At 35.7% G+C, this 21,935-nt stretch overlaps 1 protein-coding gene across 3 annotated transcripts in view; it reads right to left on the bottom strand.

Annotated features, from left to right (window-relative positions):
- ANK3 (ankyrin 3) overlaps window positions 1–21,935 on the bottom strand; it is a 372,120-nt gene that overhangs the window by 19,892 nt on the left and 330,293 nt on the right. The window contains exons 15-23 of one of the 3 annotated variants that reach the window (XM_040242314.1): window positions 21,413–21,544; window positions 20,365–20,508; window positions 17,413–17,721; window positions 17,046–17,136; window positions 14,090–14,465; window positions 12,289–12,339; window positions 9,786–9,872; window positions 1,032–1,115; window positions 850–909 (exon numbers count right to left, since the gene is read on the bottom strand). In XM_040242314.1, the coding sequence (XP_040098248.1) occupies window positions 850–909; window positions 1,032–1,115; window positions 9,786–9,872; window positions 12,289–12,339; window positions 14,090–14,465; window positions 17,046–17,136; window positions 17,413–17,721; window positions 20,365–20,508; window positions 21,413–21,544 (1,334 nt within the window). Of the gene's footprint in view, window positions 1–849; window positions 910–1,031; window positions 1,116–9,785; window positions 9,873–12,288; window positions 12,340–14,089; window positions 14,466–17,045; window positions 17,722–20,364; window positions 20,509–21,412; window positions 21,545–21,935 lie in introns of all 3 variants that reach the window. The other 2 variants (XM_040242313.1, XM_040242315.1) reach the window with 2 other exon arrangements.

Raw genomic sequence — 21,935 nt, 5'->3', positions numbered from 1 at the left:
TGTGAGCAAAGTGGTTGCACAAATGCTCAGCTTTTAACCTACTTAAAACAGAAAACACAGTAGTCCTTCCAATTTTCTGAATTACTCCTTCTCAGAAATTTTCAGTTTAGTTTTTTCTTAAGTAAACACAGGTATTGAAGTTTCTTTTTTTTTTTTATGAAAAGGGTAAGGTCTGAGAAAGGAAAGAAATGAAAAATAACCAGAGATGTTTTCTCTGGGAGTTAGAGATTCATTTGCTGAGTTACGCTGCCCGGTGATGACTTTGGTTCTTTAACTGGTACACGGGAGATGGGCTGTTGTTAACCCAGAGAGGAAAATCCTCTTCAGGTTAAGATGGGGGAGAAGGGGATTTGTATTCCCCTGTAGAAATACTGGAAAGAGAAACTGTTTAGATTCAATGTAAGGATTTTATGACAAGCTTTTATCATTCTGACTTTTAATTAAACCTTATGCATCTGCTGGAAACAAGTGCTCTCTCTCCGGGTCCTAGGCAGGCACTGGGCTGCAGGTAAACTACTGGGCCAGGATGGCTAGGGTGGGGGATGGCCGAGGGATTTGGTTGTGGTGGAGGGTTTTTAAATTTTCTCTCCCATGCTTGAACTGGCACATTCCATCCTCCATAAATGAAATGATCTCTGTGAAAACTCTAAAGATAGTAAAAGTATATGGTGTTAAAGAATGTTAGGAAGGAAAGTCTTTTTCTTTGACCCTGATCAAATACACAAGATGTCAAAAGCAGCAAATGCTTCAAGCTGCCACACTGCAGATGCCAGGCTGTTAGCAGCATATTCTAAAGCGTTCACAAAGCTTTTATCCTCTACTTTCTTTTTGACAGTCCCTCTCCATTACCACGTCATCATGTTTTCTCTCTTGTGGGATAACAATTCGTCTTAGTACTTTCCGAGTGATCTGTATAGGAAGCAATAGTGAAAAGGAGAGCTTTTTCTCTTTTCTGTTTCAAGAGCTGACACTATAGCAAACAAATAGAAAATCTAAACCCAAGAGAAGCATGAAATCCCATTGGTGATTACTTTTCTGGTGATGAGGTTGCCTTCTTCATCAGTAAACTGTTCTTCTGTGACAGATTCACCAGGAATGGTTTTTGCTTCCTCTCCCTAAAGGATGTGGCATAAAGATTAGCAATAAACTAGATGCATAGATCTCCACACCACTCCATACACCACACACATGCTCTGTGGAATTTTAGAAAAAGAAGGTATAAAACTCCACTTGCTATTCTGGGGAAAGGGGAGAAGACTGACTCCATGGAATTATTTAGCAGTCAACAACGTTCAAAGCATTAAACCTCAAATACATATAAGAATGATGGTTAGCAACAAACTCCAAGATGGAAGAATTTGAAAATATGTAATTATAGAATGCAGTTATACATCAATAGACAAACAAAAAGGTTTTATTTGTTGAAAAAAGATTTAGCTAATGATTAGAGCTCTAATTAGATTATTTCACTTTGAATAAATGTTTCTTCACTAGTTCTACCAAGTCTCTCATTTTGGTGGGTTGCCTTGTATCTAATTTGAATTGAGGTAGCACCTTAGTTGGGGTATTATATTAATCACTCTTTGTTTAATTTTAAAATTCCTTTACTGAGGGTAATATGTACATTTTTTTCAAGTACTGTGAGAAAAGTTGAGAGTATAGAGAAAATGTTAATTTTTTCTAGACTTAGCCTTTCATAAGTTGTATATGCTAATAACTAAGTCTGGTGAAGTACATAGTTTCAGAATATCATCTTCAAGTGAAGGAACCCTCTGTGATGACTGATTAATTACTTAAGGAATGTATGATGGTATCTTTCAGGTAGTGACTGCTGTCTGATTTAGAAGAAATTGTTAAGGTTCTTCCTCTGGTGAGTTTAAAAAAGGGAATAAATTCTTAACTTGCCAAGGTAGCCTCATATTTTCCTGCTAATAGCTCAGTAGATTTAGATGGTTCCTTAATACCTATTAGCTTTATGATTATATGATAAGAAAAACCACTCAGAGAGCAAAAATGGGATTGTATTTATAACACATTACCTTCTTCACTGGTGTCAACGTTAGGTCAGTCTCACTTAAGGTGTTTGTTCTTGTTCCCCAAAACTCTTAAGTGCAGACCCACTTTAGAGACCTGCTGAATTGTAGTAAAAACTTCTTGTTGAAGAGGTGACTTGGGCAATGCAATAGTACTATGTACTATAGTTATTGTACCCTGTACTTTTTTCTTTTCTTTTTTTTTAAAGGAAAAATGACAAATCTTGATGAAGACAGCTGAGTTTCTGGGAGAGTCAGGATTCTAATTCTTTTAATGTTACTGTCATGGGAAAGGTGGTAGTTCTGAGAATTTTGCCAGTGTCTGCTGATGGTGAGAAATTCTATGATTGCTTTTATTACAGCCCATAGAAAGGAAGTTCTGGTTTAAAATAACAAAGACTAACTGAAATCTACCTTTCGCTAACAAAATTCTGTTTTCGTTTTCTTTTTCTTTTACGAAATGACTTTTTTTCTTATAGATTGTGGGTTCATAGGTCATGCATAGGACATTTGACTCATTTTACCTCACTGGAGTACAGAGATGGGATGAAAATAAAACAAGATGTTTCTTGTTGTTCATGCTTGTTTAGTTCATCTTGAACCTTGTTTATGACTAATTTCATTCAGCACAGTTAAGAGAGGGAAGGAAATAGAAAAATATGTAGAGGTGTCCTGCCTGAAGCACTAAAATCTGTAACAAGTTCTTAAGGAATATTATTTATGTTTTGCGTGGTTGGTCAAGAGATACTTGGAATAACAGGCACGTCTGGCCTCGGGGTACAGAATGAAGCAGGGCAAAGGCCAGAACACACTGGTCAAAGCAAATATCCTTTTCCAACGAACCAAGAGATGAGTCTACCTATGAATATTGCCAGATGGTCAGCACCAAAATCAGATTAATTATATTCTTCATAGCCAAAGACAGAGAAGCACTATACAGTCAGTAAAAACAAGACCTGGAGCTGACTGTGGCTCAGATCATGAGCTACTTATTGCAAAATTCAGGCTTAATTTGGAGAAAGTAGGGAAAACCACTAGGCCATTCAGGTAAGACCTAAATCTAACCCCTTATGATTATACAGTAGCAGTGACAACTAGATTCAAGAGATTAGATCTGGTAGAGTGTCTGAAGAACTATGGACAGAGGTTTGTAATGTTATATAGGAGGCAGTGACCAAAACCATCCCAAAGAAAAAGAAATGCAAGAAAGCAAAGTAGTTGTCTGAGGAAACTACAAATAGTTGAGGAAAGAAGAAAAACAAAAGGCAAGGGAGAAAAGGAGAGAGATACCCAACTGAATGCAGTGTTGCAGAGAATAGCAAGGACAGATAAGAAAGAGTTCTTAAATAAACAATGCAAAAAATAGAGACAAACAATAGGATGGGAAAGACCAGAAATCTCTTAAAGAAAATTGGAGAGATCAAGGGGACATTTTATGCAAAGATAGGCATGATAAAGGACAGAAATGGCAAGGACCTAACAGGAGCAGAAGAGATTAAGAAGAATACACAGAAGAACTGTACATACAAAAGTCTTAATGACCTGGATAACCATGATGCTGTGGTCACTCACCTAGAGCCAGACATCCCAGAGTGTGAAGTCAAGTGGGCCTTAGGAAGCATTACTATGAACAAAGCTAGTGGAGGTGATGGAATTCCAACTGAGCTATTTCAAATCCTAAAAGATGATGCTATAAAAATGCTGCACTCAATATATTACAAATTTGGAAACCTCAGCAGTGACCACAGGACTGGAAAAGGTCAGTTTTCATTCCAATTCCAAAGAAGGGCAATGCCAAAGAATGTTCAAAGACTGTATAGTTGAGCTCATTTCACATGCTAGCAAGGTTATGCTCAAAATCCTTCAGCATATGTGAACTGAGAACTTCCAGCTGTCCAAGCTGGGTTTCAAAGAGGCAGGGAAACCAGAGATCAAATTGTCAACATTCACTGGATCATGGAGAAAGCAAGGGAGTTCCAGGAAAACATCTACTTTTGCTTCACTGACTACGCAACAGCCTTTGACTGTGTGGATCACAACAAACTGTAGAAAATTCTTAAGAGATGGGAATACCACACCACCTTACCTGTCTCCTGAGAAACCTGTACGCAGGTCAAGAAGCAACAGTTAAGAACCAGACATAGAACAACAGACTGGTTCAAAATTTGGAAAGGAATATAACAAGGCTGCATACTGTCACCCTGCTTATTTAACTTTTATGCGAAGTACATCATGTGAAACGCTGGGCTGAATGAAGCACAGGCTAGCTGTTTTCTCCCGGAATCAACATTGCTGGGAGAAATATCAACAACCTCAGGTATGTAGATGATACCACTCTAATGGCAGAAAACGAAAAGAAACTAAAGAGACTCTTGATGAGGGTGAAAGAGGAGAGTGAAAAAGCTGGCTTTAAACTCAATGTTGAAAAAACTAAGATCATGGCATCTGATCATACCATTACTTCATGTCAAACAGAAGGGGGAAAAGTGGAAGCAGTGACAGATTTTACTTTCTTGGGCTCCCAAATCACTGCAGATGGTGACTGCAGTCATGAAATTAAAAGACATTTGCTCCTTGCAAGGAAATCTATGACAAATCTAGTGTTAGCTGCCTGGTTGTATCTGACTTTTGTGACCCCATGGACTGTACCCTACCAGGCTCTTCTGTCCATGAAGTTCTCCAGGCAAGAAAACTGGAATGGTTAGGTATTCCCTTTTCTAGGGTATCTTCCCAACCCAGAGATCAAACCCATCAAATGACACTGCATATTAAAAGGCAGAGACAATCACTTTGCTGACAAAGGTCAAAGCTACGTTTTTCCAGTAGTCATGTAGGGATGTGATTGCTGGACCATAAAGAAGATCCAACTTTATGAGTGCCAAAGAATTGATGCTTTTGAATTGTGGTGTTGGAGAAAGACTCTTGAGAGTCCCTTGGACTGCAAGGAGATCAAACCAGTCAATCCTAAAGGAAATCAGCCCTGAATAGTCACTGGAAGGACTGATGCTGAAGCTGAAGCTTCAATACTTTGGCCAGCTGATGCGAAGAGCCGACTCACTGGCAAAGACTGATGCTGGGAAAGACTGAAGGCAAAAGAAGGGAGCGGTAGAGATAGTTAGATAGCATCATTGACTCAATGGACATGAATTTGAGCTAACTGCGGGAGAGGCATTAACAGAGAAGTCTGGCGTACTACAGTCCATCATGGGTTGCAAAGAGTCAGGCACAACTTAGCACCTGAACAACAACATGGTTGGTTTTATATATTTAGGAAAAAACATTATTTTACAAGTAAAGGCTTAGAGGCACCAGAAAACTCAAAAAAGGTCATGAAAGATTTCACTATAAACATGAGTAAGTGAGATATGTTTGAGGTAACTATTGGACATGTCCAGGTCCTCGAGTGTTAAGACAATTCCAGGATCCTAGGAAAATCCATTAAAATTGCCGTCTATTAGAGATGGTTACAAAATTGACTCTTCAGTGGGGAAAGATGCCAATTTTCAGACAGTCTCTGAAAGACATTTCTAGTAGGTATATTTATAAGCACAGTAAATATGTTTAAGTATATTGATTTATATTAATAGCCTTAGAAAAAAGCAAAGTCTTGTTTATAAATAACAGGCAGTATAGGTTGTTGAGATCTGCTGTGGTACGCAGGCATTGTTTCCTACTGAAAATTCATACTATTTATGTATAATTAAAGGTAAAGAAACTTATCTTAATCTTAAATGGGCACTAAATATGGCCAACTAGTGCCTTCATAAGGTCAAAATGAGTTGCATGATTTTTGCAAAACTCACTAGATTTGGGGAATGGATTAGATAGTAGTTGATTAGATAGACTGGAAAGTTAGTAAGGTGTCACAAAATACATGTAAAATTTTTATTTCATCTTTCATTCTTCAGGTAAATTAGAGGCTCTCTGAAGTTCTTGAAAATATTTGTACTTTTAAGTAAATAAAATTTCCATGCTACTTTTGGTAATGGCATTATTTTTGGCAATATCTCCACCTACTTTTTCCTTGCTTATTTCTGAGGAAAATTAGAGCGCATATGGTGTGACAGTATCATTCCTGGTAGCCCCCTTTATGAAGACTAGCTGTACTTTCTTTTGGAAGTACTGCATTTTAGGATTTCTATTTTTCTCTTCTTCTTGCATAAAATGAATAACAACATGAAATGTATGAATTTTGCTTTAATGTATAATTTCAGAAGACGGGATGAGAAAAAAATATATATATAAACTTAGCAAACTGCTAAGCAATATGTATAACCCATTTTTATATTCCTAGAAACCCACATCCTGGGGATCTATGTACATGTATATTCTATGTACACATACATACTGTTATAGGTATATAAAACAATCTGAAGTTACCTCTGGTAAGTGGAATGGATAGGTTGAACTTCTTTGTACTTTTGAATTGTTTGGTAGGGGAAAACATACATTTAAATGCTTGTTTTGAAAATCAGTAAAACTGCTCAAAAGTAGAAATAAAAATATAGTTGAACTATATAGTAAAAATTCAGTTGTTTGAATCTTATCGAAGTTCACAATGGTTTGAATTAAGGTTTTACCTTTGTAATCATAGAATTTGCTGAGCAAATAATATAAACAAGCTCATAGACACTGGTCAGTTTCCATAGACACTGGTTAAGTTTCCACACTTAAACTGCTTCCAAGCATTTGAAACCACCATGATATTATATTAGATATGAATAAATGAATATACTTATAAAATTTAAAAATCCCTAAACAAATGGGAGAGTTTAAGTTCATTCATTTATTAGGGACTTGAGAATATTAAAGAAAAATATTTAAAAATTAGAAAATGAATTCACATATGAAATTAAAGAGAAAAATCATAAAATTATGCTTTCATCCTCTTTATTATACAGCTTGAATGGCTATAAAGACAGATTGGCCTAGACCTGAGGTAATGGAATCTACTGCTTCCATTGATACTTCCTGGCGAAAGCTAGCTCTGGAAGTGGGGAGCAACTCTCAAATAGTTTTCAGCTCTAAGATTCTAAGTGCCAAGGGGATTACTATGGCAAACAGTGTAAATAAGCTGGTTCAGTCCAAAGTTGGACAGCCTCCATAAAGTAGGTCAAATTCCTAGCATTCCAGCCCCATCAAACAGTTTCCAAGAAAGATAGCCTAATGCTCTCTCTTTCTGTACTACTGGAAAAGTCTAAGTGACCAAGTGCCTAATTTAATCTAGGAAAAGTTACTCCCTTTCATTTTCTCCTGGAAGAGAATACAGTATTGTGGAAAAGGCAGGTAGAAGGTGCTTCACTAGAGGGCACTGGGTTCTGGTTCCAGAATTTTTAACATCCAGCTGAGTGATTTTGGGTAAATCAATTCCTCTCTAATGCTTGGTTTTATCATCTAGGAGAAGAAATAATTTTAGTCTCAATTACTCCTTTAGGTCCTAACATTCTCATTTTATGTTTTCTTTTTTTTTTTTTTTAAACAGAGATGGATCCCTTGTGACATTTACCATGTCGTACTTGCAGTCTCAAGCTCCTTTACATTACAAAGGTATGAGTGTATGGAATAAAGAGAAAAAGCAAAAGAAATGTGTTCTTTTTCAAGGGCCCCCAAAATCTGATCAGAAAAAAAGTAACCAGAAAGATTTCTATATATATAGTTTACAAAAATTTTTTGTTATGCCTATTATACCTTCCAATTATAATTATAGTTATTCTTTAGCTTTTGAGTTTTATGACACATATAAAAGACACTTCTCAAAGCTTAAGTGATTCCATTATTTATACAATGGCCTCCCCATTTATAAAATCTATCTTCTGATGATTCCACTCAACCTCCCTAAAATTACACTGACTTCAAGAAGTGAAGATTTGGAGAGCACACGGTCTCCTGTGTTTTATGAAGCCTATAACATCATAGTGTATTTCAGCCTTTTAAACTTAAGCTCGTAATAAAAATGTTTATATGTATATATATATATATATATAATTATATGTTACACTTAAATATAGAAATAATTCATGCTAACAAAATTACCTAAAAGCTGACTTGCAAGTGCATGTCTAGAATTTTAGGAGACTAAAATAACCCTCGTTGACTTAGGAAGGGGGTTGATGTTCCTATTGTTTTGTTTTAGTATTTTCCAGAGTATAACTCCTCTACATTTTCTCCCACTTTTTATGCAGGATTATGTCTACTTCCTTCTGTCATATGTAGAGGAGTCAACTTCTCTACTGGGCAGCTGTTATAAGTGAATAAGGTGAATTTGATGCAACGTGAGTATGTCATATGTTAAGCATAAAGCCATTGTGTCTGGTTTGCTTTGTCTAGATGTTTTACTTTAAAATAGTACTTCTTAAAGACAGTAATCATGGGACTAGCAAAGCCTGAGCAGAATAATGGCAGAATATTTCAGAATATGTTCTGAAAAAACAAATTAAATATTTCTTCCCTTTAATCCCAGAAAATGTGTGGAAGGTATCTTTATGAGATTATGAGGACTTTATAGATAGCAGGTCATATGCTTGCAAATATACTAGATATCAATAAGTAATTTGGCTTGCCTACATGGAATTTTCAAAGAAGGGATGGCACCTATTGAGCTCGAGGTTGATTTGTGGATAATTTAGGATTTAGACAAGGACTTATTTTCTTCTCTGATGTTTCCAGAGTTATTAGAAAAATTAGACTAGAACAGATTTTGCATATTTGGTTCTCTTCTTTCATCTCATCTACATGAAAAGTATTTATAAGCAGCAGGATTGAGAAGTTTGGGATATGTAAGCAAACGTCCCTGCCTCTCTGTTGGGTCTCCCGACATTTTGGAAATGGGTGAAAAGTTTGATAAATGGTTTTCAATAGATACTTCCTTTCCTTTCTTTCTCTTCAGAGCTGCCAACCAAGGAGCATTAGGTTATTTGGACCACATTCAAGGTGTGTATTGAAAATGGCTTCCTAGTTCTCTCCACTTAAATTATTCTAACATCAAGAAAGATCTCTCTAAAGACATAGTAATGAAGATAAACAGCATACTGCAAGGAGGAGTCTGTGGGATCTCCCATGAACAAGGTCAGTACTTCAGAAGGCCTTTGTGGGGGAAATCAAGATTTATTCATAGTGTTCAGTTATACTCTAACAGGGTGGAATTACATTTTTCACTTGCAGTAAGACTTGCTTCCCCTACTTAAAAAAATACAGCCTGAGTTTTTGTATGTCAGTCAAGTTAAAAGCCTTATTTCAGGAAGTTTTGCTTGATTTACATTGTATCACATACATTGATGCCAGGCTATAACACCGAATTCTTAGTCACTGATTGATAAAGAAGAACTGATTTTAACTTAAAAACTGGTAAGACTGAGAAGGGAGCCTTTTCGTTCTTCTCTTTCTTCTTTATCTTACCTCATACTTCATAAGAGCCTCTGGGATTTCAGTTGAACATTTCATTTGATATGAACTATTCTCTCACCAAGATAGGATCTTTGTTCACACACAGAACACTTCTCCAAGGAAAGCAGTATACAAATGCCAAGAATTCTCAGATAAAATGACAACTGCCACATGTCAAACACAGGCCTAGACAGAATGCTCACTACCATGCGACGTGGGTTTTTCCTTTCAGTGGTTGTTTTTATCAGTTTTCAGATATGCAAAGACACACATAGCACCGTTTAGTTACCAAGCATGCTGAATTTTCCAGACCACAAGGAAGGTTCTAATAATACAGCATTGCCCCACACTGATTTAGCTGTGGGATACCTTTATAATCAAACGTCGGCGAATAACTCGGGTAGTGACTCTCCGTTCCTCCTCTGAGCTTGAATCACTCTCACTGCCTTTCAAGTCCTGATAAATGCATTTTTAGTATCATTTTTACCATCACATTTAAAATAAAAGACATTCTGAGAAAGGAAATCAAGAAAGAATTACTTTTTTACTTGCTAGATCTCCCTCTAAGGAAAATCATGATGTATATTTGTGGAAATCTTAAAAAAATTTAAGTGGAAGGAAATTTTGAGTAGGATTCTAAATGAAATTACTCTGTATATATATGTATGCTGCTACTGCTGCTAAGTCGCTTCAGTCGTGTCCGACTCTGTGCGACCCCACAGATGGTAGCCCACCAGGCTCCCCCGTCCCTGGGGTTCTCCAGGCAAGAACACTGGAGTGGGTTGCCATGTCCTTCTCCAATGCATGAAAGTAAAGTGAAAGTGAAGTCGCTCAGTCGTGTCCGACTCTTCGCGACCCCATGGACTGCAGCCTACCAGGCTCCTCTGTCCATGGGATTTTCCAGGCAAGAGTACCAGAGTGGGTTGCCATTGCCTTCTCCGATATATATGTATATATGTGTATAAATATTAGTACTTTGGCCACCTCATGCAAAGAGTTGACTCATTGGAAAAGACTCTGATGCTGGGAGGGATTGGGGGCAGGAGGAGAAGGGGATGACCGAGGATGAGATGGCTGGATGGCATCATGAACTCGATGGACGTGAGTCTGAGTGAACTCCGGGAGATGGTGATGGACAGGGAGGCCTGGCGTGCTGCGGTTCATGGGGTCGCAAAGAGTCAGACAAGACTGAGCAACTGAACTGATTAGTATAAAGTATACATAAAATATATATATTTAATTACTTTGACCTTTACCTGCATATGTATATTTATGCATTTATATATGCATTGCATTTATATATACACATAAGTATGTATATGCAGGTAAAGGTCAAGATAGTAAAATTGTAAGTTCTTAAAAATAACAATTATGGAGACTTTGGAATCAGAAACTACATACATGCTACTAATTATTAGTTTGGGAAACAGTATAGATTTAAAACTAGTTTAAAAATAAGTATTATACATTTGACATGAATGTATAACCTTACAATTAAGGCCATCTTTGATTTGATCTACAGAAAAAGGCATAGTATTTCTGATTTTTATGATATTTTGGTCAGATTCAACTTTATCAGAAGCTATTTTGAACATTGCAAAAGGTATACAAATATATCAGCATAATTTGCACCTAATACATAATTGGAACTCATAGATGTTTATTCCTTTATTCAAATGAAAGAATGTAAAATAGGTGAAAGCCTGAGGTTTTATTTTAAAGAAATGATATGAAATTAAAACAGAAACATTTCACAGATAACTACAGATAAGAATATGGTAATTATATACAATATTAATTTTTAGGTGATAAGAATAGGAATAAGGAAAACCTACCAAGTGATAGAGTCATAAGTCAAAGGGAAAATTATCTTCAGTTTTTACTTAAATGTCATGGTCCAGGAGTACATACTGAGTAATTTTATTTCTAAATGTTAATGGAAATGATTTTAGTATTTGTTTTCTAAGTGTACTAGTTATGCTAAATGTGATAGTCTCAGAGATAGAAATTGTAGCTAATATTGGTAAAAATAGGAAAAAATATGTAAAACTGTTAAAGGAGGCATTAGTGTTAGCAAAAATTAATGAAATGTTATTCAAATACAATAGATAATAAAGTAGGCCATTTTCACCAAAGGTAAACTTACCAAATATTCTAAAATGTTACAGTAATATCAATCTTACCTTTGTAGGAATTTTCATCTGAACAAAATACCCTATTGAATAATATGGTGTCAAAAGGACATAGTTTTTAAGTTACTCACTCCTTGCAAAGATACTGACTGATAAATTGCTTATTACTTAAAATTTTTTTAAGAAAAGAACCATGCATTCTGGACACGTAGAATGATCTAAATATTGTGAAGGGGGGGCCTTACAATGGCTAAAAAATGCAGAAAAAGGTAAGACAGATTCATCTTGCAAAAGCATTACTGAGCATTCAGCGATTAATAGATTAGATGAGGCATACGAGAAAGTTAAACCTGAATTATCCAGACACAGAGTCTTAGGCTGGGGAAAGATTTTCACTGAGACATTTAAAAGCAGAAGAACATATGTTAATGCAAACATTAACGATAAAGCTAGATGTCAATTATATCATAATCCTATCAAGAATCATCTGAGACCAGCCCCTCACATAAAGAAACTGTGGCCATTTGGCTAATATTTGTTCCATTTTTCTCTGTGGCGTCTCTGCCAATATTAAGCTGAAGGGTAGAAAGAAGATAGTAGTACAGTCTTGGTCAGGATTCCTTTTAGAGAATTCTCTAGGCAGTGGCACAGAGGGTAACTCAGAGACCGAATGGAATTTTTCTGAGTACTCCTTGCCATGGTTGCTGCATGGAAAGCGGTGGAAAGTAGCAGAATTTTACCTTGTAACAGCAGGCAGTCATCCGTGTAAGAGCCGCAGCCGGACTTTTGACCTGATTTTTCAGGGGACAAAAAGGGGGCTGTTTTCTGAGAGCATACATCCGATGACCTAGTTGGTTGCTATTGTACAATGGTCTAATCACAGAAGAGACATCCTGAACATCTTCGGATTTCTTGAGAGGTCAGACTCTTATCTTCTGGAAGCTTTAACTTCATTATGAATTGCTATACTCCTGAAGAATTTTTGCCCTGGAGTAGGACCAGTGACCAACACTAAAGGCACAAACTCACTTATAAGAAATCTCAAAAGCATTTTCTAACAGTGATTATTTTTCCATTACTGATGAACTCAGCTGCATTTCCATCCAGGGTTAAGCCTTTCATTTTCAAATGAAAATGGTTCCCCAGTGGGCAATATGTAGGCACATGTACACACACAGAAATATTTACTTACATTTATATTGTCATTTTATTTCAGAACTTTCCTATCAATTTCTAATGGGCTTGTGCAGAATACATTGTCATCGTTAAAACATCACTATGTAGCAACTCCCTCCTATAGCTCCTCACTATAGTTTGTGGGCTCATTTTAAAAGGGAACATTCCATCCGAAGTCATACTGCTTAAGTATACTGAAAGTTAACAAAAGGCAGAAATCAATACTGAAAATAACACTTGTCAGGAAGGAAATGAAAGAAAAGCCTGAGAATTTTACTTCCTCTCACTTTCCTTCCTAACAAGCAGGAAAGTAATCAAAAAAATAGCCTGCAGAAGGGAAAAGGAAAGGATATGATTAGTTAATAAGCTGATAATTAGCTCCTAAGTGATTAGGAGTTTACTAAATTTTTCTATCATGGGTTCATTATTTTACAGAAGATTTTTTTTCTACCCAAAACACTGTAGAAGATCTTAAGTAAATTCGATGTTTTATGGAAAACGTCAAGTACTACTATTCCAAAGATGTATAACTCTCAATCTATGTCTACTGCATAGTTCAGGAAAAGACACAAAAATCGAGACAGCAAAAAGCAGTCAAAAATGTAGGAAACAGAACTGATATTAATTTTCTTATATCCATCTATGAATCATAATTTCAATTAAAAATTTTTAATGTCTAAAAATGCTTACCCTCAAAGAATAAAGAAATAAATAATATAAAGAAATCATATAAATACTAAAAGCAAGCAAATAATTATGTGATGGTAAGGTTTTTAAATTATTAAAAACAAAGATTAAGATAATTATCAATGTAGATATAAAAGTTATTAAAATGATACTTTTAATGATACATTTCTAAATGTCATCAATCAACAGTAGTATACCCACCTCATTTTATTCTTGGGAACTGTGTTCCTTCAATTTTTAAAAAACCCTTTCAGGCAACAGAACTTACAGAGCTCATAGTTGGGTCACATGCTAGGAACTCTTTAAATTGTGTAAAAGAACCAGTGAGGGAGAGGATAATTATCCTTCATCCTTAAGAATGAAGACAAGTCAGGAAATCTAAATCCCAGACAGAATTAATAGTGGATCTTAAGATACTTACTACTTAACATCCCTGTAATTTCCCTTCTGAAAAATGGTTAAAAAGATGTTTATTCCTAATGAACAAAGGTATGACAGCACACATTTTACTCAGTACGTTTTTTACTCCCATCATTAGTGTTACCATTTTTGATCACATATTTGTAATTTGGAAATAGTAAAGAATATTGGGCCCAGTGCTACAAGATTAATCAAAAAAATTGAAGAGTCAGGACTTTGAGATTAAATGACAGCATAGGAGAAGACTAGATGACGTACCTTCTGCTCAGACCCATTGGACCCCTCTTCTTCGTGGAGGTTAAGCCTTGGCTTGCCGTCTGCAGGAGAAGTCCTCATCTTTTTCATACTGACAGGCACACAGGGTTTAGGCTCTTCTATTACAAACTTGCTGGTTTCTTCTAGGGCCTTCTGATACGCTGCTAGTGATGATGCTGGTTCATCAACACGACCAGATCCTTGTATTTTTGGTTTCAGAGTTTCCTTTGCACTCTGTTTCCCTACATCATTTTGGGATTCTGGAAAGTAAGATTTTGTCTTTGCTTCTGGAGTGACTTCTGCATGGGTTCCATTTGCTTCAAATTTTCCAGGCTCCCCTTTGAGATAGGAGGTAATGGAATCTCTACACTGGTCAGGGCTGCAACAGAGAAAATGTGGAAATTTACAATGGTAACACATGGCTGCAAATGGGCTTCAGAGGCTCTGAATTTTCAACAACCATGTTTTTAACTATTTTTGAAGACGTATAATAGAAAAGTATAAAAAATCTGGTTATTGGATTTCAAACTGTTGGGGTTTATCATGGGTGTGGGGTAAGGAGATGATACATAGGCTCCAGGCTTCCTCTGCACTCCAAACCCCAGCCTGGCTGGCTATGCTGCCACTGTTTTTGTTTTAATTGTACTTCTACAGCCCCTTGGGTTCATGGACATACCCAGAGTTCTAGACCCACCAACCTAAAAGAGATGGAGATCTCAAAATGCTTTTCTATTATTGCCAATGAAAAAACTGATGACAAAGGACAAAGTGAATTCCTGTGAAGAGAGTTCTGGTGTCCCCAAGAACCCTATGTTCTAGTCTCTGTATGTTTTCAATTGTGAATTTTACCGTCATGCTTTTCCAGACATGGAATAATCATGAGAACCTTACTTGGATTCTCATTTTTGTCCACTCCTGACCTCTGCTGACTCCCCCTGGGGATCAGGGTGTGGATGCTCCCCTGATGCTTCTACTGCCAGTGACAACTGTTTTCCTTTAGATTCTTGAAAATCTTTCTCTTCCATTACTTTCTTTTAAATTGGTTTCTAAGTTTTACTAGTTTCAGTAGACTTTCTATCTTCTAGTTTGTATATTGTTTTCAGCATCTTTGATTATTACCAGTAGAATTCTGAAGACAGTAAAAGTGGAGCAATGTTTTCTGTATAATATGTATGTGAAGCATATGTATGTGTATTTCTTATAAATCAGATTCTGAATAAACACCTTTCTCAAAAATATTAATAGCAATCCTATTCCATATGTTTAAGGACAGACAGTTCCAGCATACTGTAAAGACTCTATATGATAACTATATCTAACTCCTAACTGTATCTAATTTCCTCTTATGCAACTATAAATTATGTGACTATATCTGAACTCAGACATCAAAATTAGTACTATATCTTGTCTCCACAGTCTCTTTTTTTGTAGGCTGAACATAGAATTCACTGATGTTACAATTCTTCAAGAAGAGTTTTGTGAAATCTGCTTTGCAAATGTCTGTACCCTCTTTGGGAATTTTTACTGAGCAAGCAATATGAAAATATTAAATATGATTGTAAAATAAGCTGGGTAAAAAGAACTGATGTTACATTTATCACTAGTTGCCACTGAAGTAAAATATATTTTAATCTGATGTGTGTAGAAAGAAAAATAATGCTAACTATTACTGAGAGTCTATTTGCATCAGTCATTGGGTAGGTATGCTACAGGCTTTCTTTTTCAATCTATAAACCTGTTTGAGGAAAGTAGTAGTATTCTTATCTTTGAAGCCGATGACAGTGATGTTCTTAGAGCTTAGAAATTAAAGTCATAAGGTGCAAAACCTAGTGATGGTGGGGTCTGAACCAGTGTCTGAAGGACACTAGCTCTTACCTTTCTACAGGAAGGCCACTATAAAAAGAGCCAGCTTCATGATTAGGGAATTATTTTAGTTATAAACAAATTTCTATCATGCCAGTATTATTGGGGGTGAAGAATTACATATTAAGTAAATGTCACTTAGTTGTGTCCTACTCTTTGCGACCCCATGGACTGTACAATCCACAGAATTCTCCAGGCCAGAATCCTAGAGTGGGTAGCCATTCCCTTCTCCAGGGGGTCTTCCCAACCCAGGGATTGAACCCAGGTCTCCTGCATTGCAGGGAGATTATTTATCAGCTGAGTCACCAGGGAAGCATATGCTATGTTGCAAATTATATAAAATATTCATGTAGAAAAAAGAAAGGATATATAAAATGTTGTGTTTTTCTTAGTATGATAAGGACAGATGATTTTTTTTTGCTTCTCTGTATTTTCTATGACGAGACATTTAAAAACAATATGTAAAAGAAATTACAAAAATTTCAGTGATGGTTATTGCAAATGATGACATTGTATTGATTTTTAAAATCTATATTTTAAAATTTTGTTTAGTAAGCATATTTATGTTTGAAGTAAGGAAATAATACAAATGCTTATATTTCTATAAGACTTAGAGTTCTGTTTTAAAAATGAGCATTAATTACTGGCTATGTGAAAATAATAATAGAACAGGTAATAAAATAGAAAACAGGCTTCTAAAGTAAAGAAAGTGCATCCATCTTTAGCATGTATAAAACTTTTTATATTTTACTTCAGCTAATTATCAGTAGCTTTAAAAATTATATTTGAGTTCAGTGTAACTTTCCCTCTCTAGATTAGCAAAATGAACCAACCTTTCAAGGCATGTATTATTCCAAAATTGAAACGGTAATTTTAGAAAAAGAGTAACTGCTAAAAACCATATATTTAAAACAGACTATTGGAATTTCTTGGCAGTGCAGTGGTTAGGACTGTGCGCTTTCACTGCCAAGGGCCTGGGATTGATCCCTGGTCAGAGTATCCTACAAGCTGTTTGGCCTGGATGGATGGATGGATGGATAGATAAACTAACACATAACCTTCATTTCACTTTCCTTTTTCTGACCCAGAGCCATACCTGTCATCCAGTCGATCTAGTAGCCCACCAGTTATTCTTCGAGCTTGAGCAGGGGACTCTAGGTTCCCACCTGATGTCTCGTTCTGCCAACCTGCAATTGAAGACATTTCCAGTTCTTCTTGCTGAACACGTTTAAGAATAGCCTGTACTTTTTCTTCTGTCATCTCCTCAGACTCTACTCCTTCAAGTTGGATGTCCTCAAATAGAGATATGAGTCTTTCTTCCGTCATCTCCTCATCAGGACCAGATTTTCCTTTCTCTTGCTGTTCAGAGCTTACACCTACTTTTCTAGTCTGCTTCAGTGGCTCTGCTGGTTTAACATCTTTTGGGGCCCCAGCCATCCTTCCGAGGTATTGAGGATACTCACTCAGACATATATTCTCCAACTGGCTCTCATCTACATCCACTGCTTCAGGTATTTCTGTTAAAGGCACTGAGTCTTCAAGTTTGCTGTCTTCTAAGGATGTGTCTTCTGCAGTTACAACTGGAGGTCCATCTGCTGAATGCTCTATGTTTCCCTGGGAAGGCACTACCCCATCACTCAGTCTACTGGGGGTTCTAAGGGGAGACTCTATGCTAGAGAGATCGCTAAAATAATCATCTTGCTGGAAAGGGGTGGGAGGTGTGTAGTGCAACCCTGTGGGAGTTTCCAGTTCCACTTGAAGGGAAGGATAACCTATGGAAGACAGTACATTTGGACTGACTGAAATGAATTAGAGCACATCAAACAAACACATGGAATGACTTAAATTATATTAGTTATGAAAATGTATGATGAATTAAAGAACAATGTTGATCTATTTATTGGTTTAGTTCAAATACTTGTAATATAATGAAATAAAAGACTAGTGGCAAACTACTGTAAAATAGAATACTAGTTAATTAAGATATAAATTGTTTCCATTGATTTTGCTAATTTTAATACAGTAACTTACATTCACAAATTAAATCCAATATAAAGTCAGCTGTCATTATGTAAGATACATTTATTCCATGGCCAAATTAATACCTTTCTATCAATACTCTTTACATGCACAATCCACACTGTGGTGGACTGACTACAACAAACCATAAGAAACCAATTTTTATAATTACTTATAACTTAAGAACTGTACATAAGAGTGATGCTACTGAATTCTTAACTCTTACTTATTTCATATAAAATTTACAATAATGAAAAATGAATTTAATCATTTAAAGAAAAATTAATTTCGTCATTGAAAGAAATGACTACTCGATTTTAGAGCAGTAGCACTGTGAAAAAAAATCTAGAAAGATGTTAGGAAAAGGATTTAAAAGGCAGATAAAGTAGAAAAGACTCCATGTAAGCTTTTCAGGTATCCTAATGTGACAGAGATGAAAGGTTGTGTATGTATGGAAGTCTTGGTGAAAGGATCCACTCAGAACCACGAATCAAATAAAGAGAAAAAAGAAATGATACACAACAGACAGGAGGAGAACCACTTGCAAAGAGCCTTTGAATGTTCATGACAATCCTGTGAAACACAGAGGTTTACTAACCGGCCTACACAAAGGGGAAGGAGGGAGCAATGGCCATGTTTTAAACCTTGCTGTGTGTACTAAGGCAGTTATTTTTCTCCTTCAGCAGAGAGAGAAGTCAACAATGGTCTGGTCATGGTGAGGAAAGGAAGTTTCACAAAAGTTCAGCAAAGAGGAGAGACAGGAAAAAAAGGCAACCAGGCACATTTTCTGACTTATTGGTCTACAAAACTGAAGTATAATTTTTCCATTTGTCCAAGGTAAATATCAATTTAGCTTTGGCTGTAAATGCAACTTGCTATAGGTTGTGAACATTTTTTATGTTATGGTCATCCATAAACCAAAATGTTGAAAATTTGTCTAAGAATACATGAGGTTTATAATCTCCACAAATAAAGTTGACTTCATAAACATTCCTAAATTTTCCTAAGAATTTTAAAAATAGGAAATGTAAAATATTAAGATGTAGCAACAGAAAGTCCTTATAAATTTAATAATATTCTGATTCTAAAATGTTAAAATTAAGTGAGACTTTCAATTCTATTGAATACTTTCATTGTTTTTTGATTATCTTGTTTATTAGAACTACTTTTCTTTAATTTCCCAATAAAGAATATTAAAATATTCTATAAGTTGTGGTTTGGCAATAATTCAACCTTTGATATAACACTGGTCTATCTTTATCCTGTGTGCAGGGAGTCTGGGCACCAATAAATGGTCTCACCTATAAGACAAAGCCTTGAAGAAAGCTTTTTCCCAGGTTCTGTAGTATTTATAATCTTAAAAAGAAACCACTTTTGACATTATTACCCACATGTTTATGTTACGGGGATAACAAGGTACACTTTAAATTTTTGACTGACTTTAGTAAGCAGAAACTTTCTAAGAATTTTGAGATCTTTTGTCATATGTGCAGATTTGTAAGTTACTGATTATTGGCTAACTTTTCTGTTTAAAAATGGGGAAATAATCACCATATTTTTCAAAAATTGAAATAATAGAAGAATATCCCTAGCTCCTCTTCTTGCCTCCATATAATCATTTTTTACTCAAAATTCATTATAGGAATAAATTTCCATTTATGAAGGTAGATGAACATCTTGAAAAACGTATTTATAATACTTTTCTTAATACCTTGATGAAAAAAAAGCCCCAACTTACAAAATGAAGGAAAATGACAATATTATTATATAAATTAAGCTAATGTAAAAGAGGAATTATTATATTATTGGCGACATCTATGCTCATTGAATTAGAAATTGTGCTACCTTATTATACACAACAGATACGGTTTTGCCAAACAAAAAATGGCAGCCTATGAAGTTAAAATAATGCTAAATAACTGAAACAGCTTTTTAGTGATATTAGCCTCTTTCAGCACATGCTTTAATAATTGGTTCTCAAAACAGTAATTAAGCATTTTACTTAACAATTTGTATAATAACACACAATTTGATTTTACCTATATAGGAATAGAAGAGTCTTCTTATGTTTTAGATTAATGTAAAAAGTGACAAATCAACATGTTCTCTAGATATTAAATTCTCTTCCATTTGGTCATATAAAATACTTAAGATACCAACTCTTTCAGTTAACTTATGCCTTTATACCTCATTATTTGTATTTTATATAACAGACATTTATCAAGTTTGTTCTAACAGAGTGTTTGTTTGCAGACTATGGCAGAGAATAAGCTGTGAAAATGAGAAATTAAGTCAAGCAAATCACAATTTAGTTGGTTTTACATGACTACTTTGTCCTACTGCACTTTCAAATTTTACCAAATGATTAAGTAAATATGAACACTAAATTCAATTACCATCCACGGGGTCATGGAAAACATTGTTCTCATCTGCAAAACTTCTGGTGCCTGAAATATTTCCATAATCAAATATTGGTCCTTCTAGCAGAGTCACTATATCTATTCGATTAATTTTTGTCAAGACCGAAGTTAAGGCATCAGCTGAAAAAGGATGAAAAAAAAAAAAAGGGTTGAAAACCCAATTACATTATTTTCTTTTACATCCTCACAATATTCACATGAAGGTATGGCTTTCTTGACCCTCCTGACATTTTAGATGCTCCTTACTCCAGCTCTGCAATATTCACTATTCGGAGGACTCAGAAAGCTTGTAGCTCTCGAGAAAGATGTTAGGGTTTTAAGAAGCATTTTATGAAGCTGTGTGTGATGGCAGCAACATTCATTCCATCTTGGTAAGCTGCAGAGCAGATGGGCCTCAAAAGAGCTAGATTCTTTTAGTTATAAGGGGAACTTATAAAACTTTAAACACTTTCCTCCCATTAGACTGTCAAAATAGGTCACCTCTGTATTTGATGCTTAGCATTTTAATGACTTACTAAGCTCAGGCTGACACAGGCAAGCCCACAATAACTGCACATTGTTGTGGGTTGGCATTTGTCACAGTATACACACCACTCTCTTTCCCCCACCTCAACAAAACTAAACCACCCCAAACCCCGGAACACTGGAGAGGTCTCTGCCATCACAGAGCAGGCTGGCTGAAATGCTTTGGTCCTATCCGTCTCCATTTTCCTGCACTTCCATTTCTGGCCATAGCAGTAACTTCAGTGTTTCCCACCACGGGCTCATAACTGAACAGCTAGCATTATATTTCCATTTTTGATGGTCACAGAACTACAGACAAAATGCAAAAATCCCCTCCTGCTTGCTTCATAAAAAGCTCCCTAAAGACAGAAGTTTAGAATGTTAGCATGAAATTAAACAAGTATAACTTCAAAAGACCTGCAATTATTTTATGATCACTGTGGTTTTCTTAACAATAGGCTTATCTGGAATATTAGACATGGGCAGTTTTGAAAGTTAAAGCAATATAGTTTCAGCATACTTGTAGCATTTTTTCCGTCTCTGGTTACCCATTTTTTTAATAACATGAAGCTTTGAGAAATTAAAGAATTTGGATTTTCCACACGTATTTGATTGATTTCATCCACTGAAAAATTCAGTTCCCTTGCCAGTTCTGTAGAAAAGAAAAAGAGTTACTAAGATTTAATGTTATACTTTTATCACATATATTTTATAAAAGTAATGCTTAACTGTCCCCCAAAAAAAAGAGGGGGGGGAGAATTCTATAGAAAAACCCAAGTACAGCCTTGGGCATTAATCTTTATATACTGGATTTCACAGCAAAGTAGTGATAATACACAGGCTGTGACTTCTCTCTTGAGGTAATTCCTTGGTTATAATCAGATTTCCTTTGGAGATCATTTTATAAAGATTCTTAATCTGTTCGAAGAGGATGTTGATAGATTCTTTTAATTTAGCCAGATTATTATCTGCAATTTGAAGCAAGCTTCATATAAGTGTGCTAAGTCACTTCAGTCCTGTGCAACTCTTTATGACACCATGGA

The sequence above is a fragment of the Oryx dammah genome, unplaced genomic scaffold, assembly GCF_014754425.2.
Source record: "Oryx dammah isolate SB20612 unplaced genomic scaffold, SCBI_Odam_1.1 HiC_scaffold_6, whole genome shotgun sequence".
Taxonomy (NCBI): Eukaryota; Metazoa; Chordata; class Mammalia; order Artiodactyla; family Bovidae; genus Oryx; species Oryx dammah.
Note: the sequence above shows the minus strand (reverse complement) of the source record. Positions and strands in the feature narration are given on the sequence as shown.